This window comes from Pinus tabuliformis, chromosome 4_2 (assembly GCF_031772625.1).
Source record: "Pinus tabuliformis cultivar Carrire ecotype Pingquan chromosome 4_2, CPIR1, whole genome shotgun sequence".
Taxonomy (NCBI): Eukaryota; Viridiplantae; Streptophyta; class Pinopsida; order Pinales; family Pinaceae; genus Pinus; species Pinus tabuliformis.
Window position 1 is genome coordinate 398338890 of NC_142304.1, and position 14102 is coordinate 398352991.

Consider the following 14102-nt stretch of genomic DNA (forward strand, 5'->3'; position numbering starts at 1 on the left):
TTATGGATGAACACTCATGGGATCTCTTTTCATTCTCCTTATAAGGTGTTCTTCCCTTTTCTTGAGAGGTACCTTCATCTGCTATTGCTACAAGTGTAGGTATCTCTTCACTACTACTAGATGCATTTATATCTTTTTCTTCAAAGACTTCATATGGACATCTAGAAGATAAATGCCCTACTCTTTTACATTTACCACACAAAATTTGTTTGTATTATGATGTAAAAATATGAGCTCGTACTCTATATACGTCAATCTATTTGTGAGCCACCACTCACAAGAAGCACCAACTCCCTTAGATTGTTTGCTAGCACCCACTAGTAGAAATCACCAACTCCCTCTTTTGGAGACACTTGATCAACTTACCACAAAGCACCAATTTCATGGATTTATGCAAGAACCCACTTGTAGGAGGCATTGGCCTCCAAGCTCTCCTTCAAACATCCACTAAGACAAAAGCACCAACTCCATGTTTTGTAGGCTCCAACCCACAGTCTAATAGGAATTACTACTCATTGTTATTGGCTCTGACTTAACCTAGTTTCAACTTTGCATTTGACAAATTTTGGCTCTTTGTAGCACACACTCAACTCTTAGCCTTCTTACACTTTACATATCAGCTTTTGGCCTCTCTCACCAGCAATTTCTCACACAGAGATTTCCACATGGCTCTACTATCCTCAACGCTCTATTGCAATCCCCCACGATCTAATTCTATGTTCTTGAGTTTTGATCCTTTGCAACATAAGGCTCGATATTGGAACTATCAGCTCATCACTTTACTTGAGTGTGTATTCCTATAAGGCTCTCCATTTTGTTGTTACATTGTGATTCTCAATCATTTAGCTACATTAATTAGATAATGGGTTTTGGAGTGTTTTCCCATGTTGAGAATTAAATATTTGTCTAACCTGCACCCTCAAGCAGTACCACCATTAAATTCAACTTATTTAATTTGCATGGCTCTCTGTTCCTATAGTTTAAGACCCCGTTGTACAAAAATTGTGATCAGGGATGACTCACAAAGCTCAAAATGTACTCCTACATAACTTATTATGATGTGGTCAATTCTCCATTACTTAATTCTTCATGGCATGCATGAATACTTAGGTTTGACTTGTTCTGATTGGAGCAAGCTCCATTAATTTACTCTTAGATCTATTAAGGACCCTGTAGACCCTAAAGACATGAAAGGGGTCTACTCGATCCCTTGTTCATGTGGGATTCCCTACATTGGAGAAACTGGTCGCTCCATTAACCAGAGAATCCAAGAGCATGCAACAGACATTAGGCACAATCATTCCCGCTCATCAGCTCTAGCTGAACATGCAGAGAAATCCAAGCACCATGTTTGCATTGAGGATTCCAAAGTCATTGCTAGGGTTGATCACTTCCACCATAGGAAGCTTAGAGAGGCTATTGAGATTGAGAAGCATGCAATCAATCTCAATAGGGATGATGGTTGGAAATTAAGTAAGAGTTGGATTCTGACCCTCTCTTCTTGATTTCACCCCTGTTTCCTCTTTCTTTTTTCTTTCTTTTTTTCTTAAATTAATAATTTGTTTCAAAAATTACATAATTTTCTTTTTATAATTTCATTAATTATTTTATTATATTCAATTTTAATAAGAATATTGGCTTATTTTAATGATTTTTCTTATTCTTGAATTCTCATTATATATATATATTTTTTAATTTACATTAATAAAATTATTAAACTTATTCTAATACTTTCTATACAATTTTTAACCTTTGTAATATTATTAATTTTATTTAATTCTTATAACATTATAAATTAATTTAATAACTAAAGATATATATAATTAAAATAAATAAAGATTAATTCCTAACATCTAGTTTATAACTAAATATCATTTTAATTAATTTAATAACTAATTTATTAACTGCTAATTCCTAATTTTTAACCCTTGTAATATTATTTTATTTAATTATTATAATATTATAAATTAATTTTATTTAATTCTTATAATATTATAAATTAATTAATTTAATTAATATAGATATATATGATTAAAATAAATAAACACTAATTCTTAACAACTAGTTTATAACTAAATATTATTTTATTTAATTTAATAACTGATTTCTAACAACTAGTTTATAATTAAATATTATTTTAATTATTTTAATAATTAATTTACTAACGACTAATTTCTTAAAGCTAGCTCTGGACCCAGATGCATCCTTATTATTTATTCTTTAGGATTGATTGTTTTTCATCTTTGCCTTTAGATGCATTCTTGCTATTTATTCTTTAAGATTGATTGTTTTTCATTTTTGCCTTGAGGATTAACCACATTAGTTGGTTAGATCAAATCCTAATGATGTGATTAATCCGAAAAACATTATTATTTACAATATAGATCACAAAAATCTAAGATCTAACATCAAATATTTAAATAATTAAAGAAAAAAGAGAAATAAAAAAAAAAATAAAATAATTATTAACAAAAACTTAATAAAAACTTTAGCAAATTTTTTATTTATTTAAATAATTAAGTTAAATTATTTATTTAAATAATTAAGTTAAATTCAAAGACATGGAAAAAGACCACGTCCAAGGAATAAAGAAAAAGTATTAGATTAAAAATCAACTCAATAATATTGAAACTTTTGATTAAAATAATTAACAATGAAATAAATTAAAATATTAAAAATAAAATTAATAAGATTCAAATTAATAATGAAGAGGGATGAAATAAATTAAAATATAAAAAATAAATAAAGAATTAAAAGGAAGAAAAATTGAGAGGAGGAAATAAATAATTATAAATGATAAATTATAATTACAATAAAATAAAACAATTAACAATCAAATAAATTAATTCATAAAAATTAAATTAATAAAATGAATAATAAAATATAAATATCTTTAAAGTTGAATCAAAATATGAAAGGGATTACACCACAATAAATAAGGGAGAATATATTAACTAAAATAAATTAGATATAAAAATTAAGATTGAAAGAAAAAAACAAATTTAACGTTAAAGGTAATAGAATAAATTTCACCACAGCCAAAAGCACATACATTATTCTAGAAATTTGATTTTGAAAGTTTTCATATATGGGTGTGAATTGTGGGCTAGCAGCACTCTCGTCTCAAAATAGAAACAAATTGAGAAAATCCAAAAACGCTTGATCACGAGCAAGTTCAAAATAAAAAGTTTGGTACTAATGTTGAGTGAAACATGAGCAACTTCCATTGAAGGAATTGCTATGGTGCGACTCATAAGATACCTAAAAAGAATTGAACAAATGAGAGTAGGTAGATGACCTAATGTTATCTTCAATGAAGGCATCAATGAAACAAAGAAAACATGGATGAAACAAAACTACACATGGATGCAAAAATGGAATATCTACCTCAATGTCTGTCCTGCAAATAGCAAGGAACTAAAGGATTTTGTTATGGAGAAGTTTCGTTAAAAGGTATGGGGAAAAGAGTTGGGTAGAAAGAAGAAATATTACATTGAGGAATTCAACCCTATGTGTGATTTACAACAAAAAGAGTTCATTGGAGCTAGCATTTCGTGGAGTGCAAAGGTTCTTATTGCTCAATTAAGGACCAACTCATATCAACTTCGGTGTGAAACTGAACAGTGGAAAATGCCTAAAGAAGCTTGGGAAGAAAGGGTGTGTACATTTTGCATGTCTGGAGCTGTGGAATCAGAAAAACATTTCATTTTGGAATGTGATGCATTCAAAGACACCAGAGAAAGTTATGAGAACACGTTAGCATCAGTTTCTTGGCGTTGTCCTTTTAGCGAGGGGATTGTTGGAAGGTTGGGTTGGCTCATCATCAATTTGAATCGAAAAAACACTGAATTGCAAAAAATGACAAACAGGGAACTAATGGTCTCATAGACTATTTTTAGTCTCATAGACCTTAAAATATCATTTCATTTCATTTATAATGCTCCATCAAAAACTCCCACATCACTCAGAAGTTTGATCTTGAGAATTTTCATATGGTGTTCCATCGAAAACTCAACTCCTGAACTCAAATATCTGAGATGATGTCGCTCACACATTTATCATATAAAAAAGTGGCCTCATACATATGTTTTAGTGACAATTGAGAAAAAATCTCACGTGGGTCCCACTTCCCCTATCCTCTATTTACTTCACGTGCTCTTGTCATAACCCTATATTACATAAATTTTAAACACTCCCATCGTTAACGTGCCTTTCTTTTTTTTAGTAATTTAAATTTAATTAAAATAAACTTGCACATTTTAGAAACTTTGGGATATAGATTTGCTAGCACGTAACATATGGATTCCCATCAGAATTTTCCCATCCTGAGACATAAAAATCCAAGACCCCGAAGATTCCTTCGGGAGCCCCTTTCGATTTCTCTCGGGTTGACGTGAGGTGACATAGGGTCGCCTAGCCATTTAATTATAAGATAGGAGGCATTCTTATTCTAAAATTAAACAAGATGGGTTGCATAGTAGTTAGTGCCTGTTTTGAGCGGGGACACTGAAACCGTAGGCATTTCAGATCAGAACTTTTAATACTGGAGATGGAGATTCAGAGTTTATAATTCCCCAGCAACTTTGAGATTCCAAAAGTGCCTCTAATTACACCAGGAGAAGTAAGACGCACTTTATAACCAGGATGAAAAGAGTTGTAAAATGACAAACTAGACAATCTGAAACTAGTAGGGCAGACATAATTCAAAGTTTATAATCTCCCAAACCATGATGGGGTTTCAACAACACTAAGGGAATGGGATGCTGATGGTGAGGTAAAGAGAGGACCCTATGGTGAGGTTGAGGGATGAACCCAAGTGTCTTAAGTAAATGCAAAGTTTCGCGTGGTGTGGCAGGAAATGGCAGTTGCAGCCTGCGGTAGACTCTTGTTGGTTCCCAGGGATGTCCACTCTTACTGGTCCCTAGCGCTGCTAGTGGGAGGGGTCCTCATGGCAGATGAAGAAGGCTTTCAGGGGCCTGTGGCATGCTACTATCCGGGTTGTGTTGCCTATTTTCCCCACTGTAACACTGTGCATGACTGCAGCTATACGCTAGGTTATTGACTGTTGGAAGGTTTGCTTTTCTCTTTCAGGTGCCCCATCCAACGCAATGGGTAAATGTTTTATGCTTTTTCTAGCAATCAAGCCTATGGGAGCTCTATGATCCCCAGCATAAATATGTATTGGTTTACATTGGTTCAATAACATTATGAATTTAAGGCTATTTGGATTTGCAATTGCAGCAAATCGTGGAGCTTCCAAGCTGACTATGACGTTGAATTAGAATATGATGGGAAATAAGGGTTTCCCATCTCCTAAAAAGCAGAGTTTATAATTTCCCAGCAACTTTGAGATTCCAAAAGTGCCTCTAATTACACCAGGAGAAGTAAGATGCACTCTAGGATGAAAAGAGTTGTAAAATAACAAACTAGACATTCTGAAACTAGTATGGCATACATAATTCACTAAAGGAATGGCATGCTGATGGCGAGGTAGAGAGAGGACCCTTTGGTGAGGTTCAGGGATGAACCCAAGTTTCTTAAGGAAATGCAAAGTTTTGTGTGGTGTGGCAGGAAATGGCAGTTGCAGCATGCGGTAGACTCTTGTTGGTTCCCAGGCCTGTCCACTCTTGTTGTATTTTGATCAAACTGCATCTCGATTAAATTAGAGGTTGTGGAGATAAATGTTTAGATAAGCGAAATCAATTTAATTCCTGTTTATATACATTTTCAGGTGTGGCCATATCACTTGAAAGAAGAACTACCAGGTTTCACATGAAAGTGAGTTGTTGGGATATTTGCCTCTGCCATGTTTTACATGGTAATTAAAATGCTCTCTCGCAATGAATAACAACAGTGTTGTCTCGCAATGAACAACAACAGACTTGAGCACCCCAAGATAATCAATCGAATTTGTGGAAATATGGTGAACTTTTTCATTGACTTGTAAATGATCATTTCTGAGAATTGATAACTTCTTACGCAATTTTTAGAGCTATACAGTAAAAAGGTCTCACCATCCATCTCGTCTTTTAACAGCCAATTATCACCCCAAATAATTACAGGAGATGGCACAAGCGTTCTTATGCCGCATTGGCACAAACGTGATGGCGAATGCTTGAGCAAAAATTTTGTTTGAATGTGGGATCTTTCATCACTTGTTCAATAAGATTATGAAGCCGATCTCTGTTTCCTCCCATTAGGGCACGATCTTCATCTGCATAATTAGATAATAGTCTCCTGCATAATCTCTGTTTTCTTATGGCCTCTCTTCTTCGCTCATGATCCTCGATTCTACATAGTCAAATCCTTACGGCATTAGAACACGCCAAGTTAAACAGAGTTTCAAATTAATTCAGACATGAATTTTCCAGAAGGCAAGGATCGAATCTCGAAAACGTACTCTAGAAGCAACGCAAGCTGAGGCCATTCTTGTATGGTCCTATCCCTTTCAGAGGCTTCAGTTCCTGAGGTTTGATTACCATTTGCAAAAAATCTGAGATTCCACAGTATGAGATTAGTGCAAAATTTCAAAGAGAACCGAATCTGAAAGTTTGTATCCTTAACATCGAGGCTGATAACTCACCTCGGGTTAGCTGAGAAAGAGTCCATAGAATTCCCTGGCGACAAGGAAATCTCCGTTCCAAGAAAAGAGATCTGCCGGAATCTTAAGAATTGATGGTGAGCAGAACCCTGGATTTTATACAAAGCTTCTTAAATTCTTCAAAGATTTTCTGGCTAAAAAATGAAAAAACTTAGTTTCTTCTGCAGGTGCCCCATGCAATGTAGTGGGTAAATGTTTTATGCTTTTTCCAACAATCAAGCCTATGGGAGCTCTATGATCCCCAGCGTAAATCTGTAGTGGTTTAGACGGATTGGGTGTATTCTTTGAGGTTATGTTTATCCTACGCAGAGGGAGCAGAAACCTTTCATATTTTCCAGCAGGTTGTATCTATCTGTAGGCTGAAAAACCACCATCAGAAAAGGGTCGAACTCAGTTCAATAGAGGGACAAATTTTCTGAAGTTTGTATCAGGCTGGAGAATAACCTTCATCACCATATCAGTCCTTATTAGCACGACCAAGATGCAGCCTCTAGCGCCAATGTTGATTAATAAAAAGGTTTCGTTTTATGGTATGGAATAGGAACAGCAAGAATGGAACCGATATCGCTTTCCCTATCATCCGCGTTGAGCTTCTTTCATTCATAAGTATGGGTAGGTAGAGTCCTTTGCTTGTATGCTTGGCATTACTATAGTAGCACCAGTCTTCCTTTTGATTCAGTAGTTTATTCTTATGAAGCAATTGTCATATATTGAAATATTGATCCAGTGGCACCTATGTATTGAAAATTTGAATGGCACCTACATATTGAATATCCAGATCCTTCTGTAATTACATACATAAGATACATACCCAAATAAGTTAATTGACTGAGCAGAAGGGGAAGAATAGTGTTGAGCCTCAACCTTGCACTCACTTAGCTATCTTTCCAACAGCCTTTTCCCATTCACTTCTTCCTTTTTCCATCTTTTCCTCCATTAACTTGTTCAAATTATTGCATTACATGTCTTTTTATCATGGTTTGTTAACTATGCTAATGTGTGACTGTTTGATTAGAATTTTGGAACATATACAGCAATTCCGCAGCTGTTCAGCAATTCCGCAGCTACTCAGAGATTCCGCAGCCTTTTTGTTGTTTGATATACTCCACGTGTCTTCTCAAGGAACGGTCCACATGGGCATGTTGGGATGAATGTACACATGGATCGTATGCTATTGGTTGAGCCAAACCAGTCACGTATGCCCTTGGTCAACGCAGGTGTTCCCTCGGTCAAACGGTCAAGTTCTAAACGGTGGCATGAGAGCCGTGAGCAGCTGGGACACGGAACCGTAGCTGGCACTTCCTCCACGCCACGAGGACAGCAAAAGACAGGATCCAAACATAGATTTACTTCCCATGATGACCGTTTCCCTCAAAAGTGCACGAAGTTGCCTGCGTGTTGCTGCATAAGTGAATTAGTTAAGACTGCGTGTTGCTGCGTAGTTAATAAGTTAGGCTGTAGTTGCTTAGTTCACGCAGAGGGTAGTTTGCCTCTGTGCTTATAAATAAAGCGTGTGCCAACGCTTATAGATTAGCTTTTTGAATATTGTAATTGCTGCGCTGATTTTGTTATCAAAACTCTGTTTTAGAAGGCTGTTTCTACAACACTTTTTCACTGTATTTTGACATGCTGGTTTTATAAAAAGAAGACTGTTTCTATTCACCTTTTCGTAGCTGATCTTTTAGCTGGTTGCGTGGATGGAGGGCCCCCATCTATGACAGCCCGTGTACATAGTGTTTGATTTCATTTTCCTGCCTTCAGCAATTTTTATTTCTTTCATCATGTATAATAGTTTACCATTTGATTTCATGTCATTTCATTTCCAGCTTTTATTTTAAACTGATCAGTATTGTTTTCTGCAGGTTTTTAGCCCGGGATTGTGTGTTTTGTGTATTTTCTTTATATCTGATGGTATTTTCAATTGTCATATTCATAGTTGCTGCCTTTACTTTGATTTTCTAGCTTAACTTCTAGCTTAGTTCCTCAAGCTGTATGCTAACACATTGATGGTCTCCTTATCATAAGTTGTTCATCTTTAAGAGATCAGAATACTAATAAATTACAGCTTGCTTTGAGTAGCTTTTGGCTTATATCACTAACTCTTTCTTCACTTGTTACACATAACAATGTATGTTGGAAGCAGAATGCTGGAGAAAGGCACAGTGGTGTTATAATTTGTCATTTAGAGCTTTATCACTTTTTAGACTTATCTCTAGCTACTTCCTAATCGTGTTTTACATAGTACCATATGTTGGAAGCAGAGAGTTAGGAAGAGATGAACATTATTATTGGTTTTTAAAGTGATTTTCTTATCTTTTTATTTGCAGCAACATGAGTAGTGACTAGTGCCATTAGAAAGTGGTTATTTGCTTTCAGTTTATTTCAAGTTATTTATTTCAAGCTCTTTCTTTGCAAAGTTTAGAAGGTAGTTAGAAACCACCAGCAACACACACTCACTCATTTAGAAATCACCTTACACACACTATCACTCATCTGTTTATAAAATCATCACTCCATCTTAGGAAGTTAAATTGACCACAAACAACACCCCCAAATGACAAAAAGATCTAAGAGGTTGCTTAAGTACATATAGTACACCTTCACTTCATCAGCTTACGAGCTCCTGGTTGACAATTTATGATAGCAATTTAGACAACACTAAATTGACTAAACATTTTGGCGCCGTTGCCGGGGAAGTGAAATTAAGTAGCCATATTCTTAGAGAAAAAAAAAAAAACACAAAATTTCAAGGAAAGAAGTTGATAACCTATCAAAGTATGCTCTCCTCTTGCACTTCAAAGTGATATGGAGGATCAGAAAAGAGAAAGTTATTGATTTAGTAGTTTCTTGAGTATGCTCTCTTCTTGCACCTAGAGTGACCTGGAAGATCAGAAAAAGAACTATTAACTTGACTTGAAGAAAAATAATAAAAAAAATGACATGCATAGAGCTAGAGATTCTAGGGGAAGGTTTTTAGCTAGAGCTCGAAGTTCAATTTTTACAAGTCCATCTGCTTCAAGGGATAGACAAGAGACGCCTCCCTTATCTCCAACCGACACTCCTAGTCCTAGAATTCCTGGAATTCAAGAGCCAAGAGTTGACTCTCCTACACCTTCTATTGAATTTGAACCAGGAAGAGACTCTTCTCTTTCTCCTATAGAAAGACCAATTGTAATTGAGGAAGTAGAGTCATCTGAAGAAGAAGGAGAAATATCTTCTCATTCACCTTTTGTAGAGGAACCAGAAGATTTTGAAATCCCTAGGAGAACCATCATGGCAGAGGAAGAAGGAGGTGGTAGAGGTAGAGGTAGAGGAGGAGGAGGAAACAACAACAATAATGGAGGAGGTAGAGGTCCCCTTGGAGGAGGAAATAGAGATGGGGATAATTCAGTTGGGTTTCCCATTGTTAATGAGGATTCCCGAGCCACTATGAAAAACATATCACCATCTGTCCTCCCAAATTTCCATGGGTTAAGAACTGAGGACCCTGAAACATTTTTATTTGAGTTTGAAGTTGTGTGTCGAACTTATGACTATCTGGATGATTCTCAGAAACTCAAATTGTTCCCTTCAACACTGAAAGATCAAGCCTTGAAATGGTTCATGGGGTTACTCACTCAATCCATTAGGTCTTGGGATGAAATGAAACAAACATTTTTGGATAGGTATTTGGACTATTGTATGCCTACTAATCATAAGGACGAGGTATTTAAAATGATACAAAGAGAAGATGAGAGCTTAGAAGATTTACTTGAAAGATTTCAATATAACTTGAAAAGAGCAAAAATGAGTAGCTTGGATGAAGAGACCTTAAAAGCCCTCTTATTAAAAGCCATTAGGGATGAATGGATAGATATCTTAAACATGATGGGGAAAGGGGATATTTCTCAACTTTCACTCAATGATATAGCAGAACTATGTATCCATCTCTCAAGGGGCAAATCAAAAACTCAAAAAGGGCCTAGAGATCCTTCTCTCCTTAGAGCAAATAAATTTGCAACAGGATCAGTAAGTAGGGCTGAAATCGACAATATGCTTGATGAATTCAAAACTGACATCTTAGGGAGTCTTAGTGAACAACTAGATACCCTTAAGATTCACAATAAACAAAAAGCAGAAGCTGAGGCTTTGGCCATTTTTCGCCCGAAATGTAGAAAGAAACATGCTTTAAGGGAATGTCCCTTGGATGCACACGTTGTAGAAACATGCGTAATTTGCTCAGAAACTCATGAGACCAAGGATTGTCCTTCAATTCCTGGCCTCAAAGCAGTCTTTCAAGAGGATCCAAACACACTTGAATCTCTTTGTTTTGTTGCAAGGAGACCTTGGCAAGGGCAACAGAATCAAGGGTTTAACAACTCTATGAATTTTCAATCCCAACCAAATTGGAATCCTTGGCAACAACCTTGGCCTCAACCTCAAAATGCTTTTCAAGCATGGATGCAAAGCATGCAAAATCCTTATGGGAGACTTGCTCAATTCTATCAATATCCTCCATCATTTCAGAATCAGCAAGCTCCACAACTTCCAAATCAAGGTCAACAACTATCATTGCCATACCCTCAACAACAACAACCTCCTCCACAAAATCAAAATTCTCAACTCTCGCTTCAATCCCAGCAGAAGTCAAATCAACTTCCCTCTCAGCCATTACCCAATCCAAATAATAGGAACCCTCAAAATGCTTACATGATGGAAGGTCAACCATTCCCTACCTATATGGTTGTTCCTCTCAATGAAGTACAACTCAGATCAGGTAGAATCCTAGATCAACCTTCTACAAGTGTTCAACAACCAAGCATTTCTGAGGAAGAATCTCTCAAAGTCAATAAGGGTTCTGAAGTATCACTTCAAAACCAAAATATCCAAAAAGAAAAAGAAAAAGAATCAACCTCTACAACTCCCATAGTTGAGCAACCTACATCTTCAGCTATACCTCCTTTTCCTGAAAGATTACAAATTGACAAAGGAGTGGAAAAGCAAATTTGGTTGCCTGACTATAGTTTTCTAGATGAATTGAAGAATGTCTGTATCAAGATCCCCTTGTTACAAGCCATTAAGGAAATTCCCATTCTAGCAAAGACAATAAAGGAGTTGAGTTTAAAGAAAACAGGAAAGAGAACCAGAGATACCAAAACGATACATCTAGTTGGAAAAATTGCAGACATTATGATGGGTAAAATTACCATGCAGAAGTATGTGGATCCCGGTAGCCCTATTGTCAAAACTCATATTAATGGGGTTGAAATCCCAAATACTTTGATTGACTTAGGAGCCGCTATCAACATCATGAGTAGACAGACCATGGATCAGTTAAAGCTTCCTAACCTTCTCTTTACACCTACTTTACTGCAACTTGCAGATAGATCAATCATTAAACCTGATGGTGTATTGGAAGACATTCCAGTCTCCCTAGACTCTTGGGAATATCCAGTTGATTTTATGATTTTAACTCCCAAGAACAATCTAGGAGGACATCCTCTTATCTTAGGAAGACCTTGGCTAGCAACAGCTGATGCTTGTATCAGTTGTAGGTCTGGGGACATGTATATATCAGATGGTAATTCCACCAAGAAATTCAACTTGTACCCTCCAGCAAAGGCAATAACAGAAATAGGAGAAGATGAGTGGGTTGATGATGAGGATACTATTCAACCTGTTCTAACCATCTCTGAGATCAGTGAAGATAGTCAAATTCTAAATACATTAGAAAATTTTGAAATACCTTTAGAATATGACTCTACACAGTTTCAGTTAGATGCAGACATTGAATATCTCTCCTCTAGACAGATGTCTCTCTTCTCAATGGAAGAGTTTGGAAGTTCTACAGTTGAAATCCTTCCAGGAAAAACATTGAACATTAACAGAAACTTGGAAAGACCACAACAAGAAAGATTAACCAAACTTTTGCAAAAACATTCCACTGCATTTGCATGGGAATACACTGACATGAAAGGAATCGATCCTAAGACTTGTATTCATCACATCTATATTGAAGAAAACAGCAGACCTATTAGGCAACCACAAAGAAGGATGAATCCAAACCTTAGGGAAATCGTGAAAGAAGAACTCCAGAAATTGCTCAAGGTAAACTTCATTTACCCCATTTCAGATAGCCAATGGGTTTCTCCCTTGGTTATAGTGCCCAAAAAGAATGGTAAATGGAGAGTTTGCATTGATTATCGAGAATTGAACAAGGCAACCTTAAAAGATCATTTCCCTCTACCTTTTATTGATCAGGTACTAGACACTTTAGCAGGTAAAAAGTATTTCTCATTCTTGGATGGTTTTAGTGGGTATAATCAAATTCAGGTAGCACCTGAAGATCAAGATAAAACCACATTTACTTGTCCTTGGGGAAATTTTGCCTACCGAGTACTCCCTTTTGGATTGTGCAATGCACCCGCTACATTTCAAAGGGCTGTACTAGGAATCTTTTCAGATCTGATTCATGATTGTGTAGAGGTCTACATGGACGATTTCACAGTTTATGGTAATACATTTGAAGAAGCTTTGGAAAATTTGGAAAAAGTACTGATAAGATGTAAGGAAACAAATCTTTCTTTAAGTCATGAAAAGTGTTTTATGATGTTTACTGAAGGGATTGTTTTAGGACATCATATTTTAGGAGATGGGATTAAGGTTGATAGATCCAAAGTTGAAGTCATCTCTAAGTTACCTGTTCCAAATTGCCAGAAAGATGTTAGAAGTTTTCTTGGGTTTACCGGATATTACAGAAGATTTATTGAAAACTTCACTAAGATAGCATCTCCTCTTTTCAAATTGCTTACCAAAGACTGTGAGTTCAAATGGGATCCTGAGTGTCAATCTGCCTTTGAAGCTTTAAAGATTAGAATATCTGAAGCACCCATCTTAAGGTGGCCAAATTGGAAACTCCCTTTCCACATTTCTACTGATGCTTCAGATACAGCTCTAGGAGCTGTTTTGGGACAAAAGGATTTGATCCCTTATGCCATTTATTACACCAGTAAAAATTTGACTCCCACTGAGTTAAATTATACTGTTACAGAAAAAGAGTTCTTAGCTGTGGTACATGCAATCAACAAGTTTAGACACTACATAACCGGCTATGAAACCTTTGTCCATACTGATCACTCTGCCATAAGATATTTAATGAACAAACCTGTTACTAATGGTAGAGTTACAAGATGGCTTTTACTTTTACAAGAATTCAACATTACTGTGTTAGACAGATCTAGAAAACAAAACACAGTAGCTGATTTCTTGTCTAGAATCCAAAACACTAATGAAGATTCTCCTGTAGAAGATAAGTTTCCAGATGAATACTTGTTTGCAGTAACTACCAAGACTCCTTGGTATGCAGATATGGCTAATTATCTAGTTACAGGGAAGCTACCTCTACACTTATTTCCTAATGAGAAAAGGAAAATCATTCAGGAGAGTTCACATTTTTCTTGGATTTCTAATGAATTGTTCAAAACAGGGCCAGATTGTATAATCAGAAGGTGTGTTCGGGAAG

At 35.9% G+C, this 14102-nt stretch overlaps 1 protein-coding gene across 1 annotated transcript in view; it reads right to left on the reverse strand.

Annotated features, from left to right (window-relative positions):
• Window positions 1-6052: 6052 nt before the first annotated feature.
• The window catches only part of LOC149169629 (uncharacterized), a 47380-nt gene continuing 39330 nt past the window's right edge, over window positions 6053-14102 (reverse strand). Inside the window, exons 2-4 of the mRNA XM_089425272.1 lie at window positions 6584-6707; window positions 6401-6493; window positions 6053-6291 (exon numbers count right to left, since the gene is read on the reverse strand). Of these exons, the coding sequence (XP_089281398.1) occupies window positions 6081-6291; window positions 6401-6493; window positions 6584-6707 (428 nt within the window). The 3' untranslated portion in view covers window positions 6053-6080. The remainder of the gene's footprint in view (window positions 6292-6400; window positions 6494-6583; window positions 6708-14102) is intronic.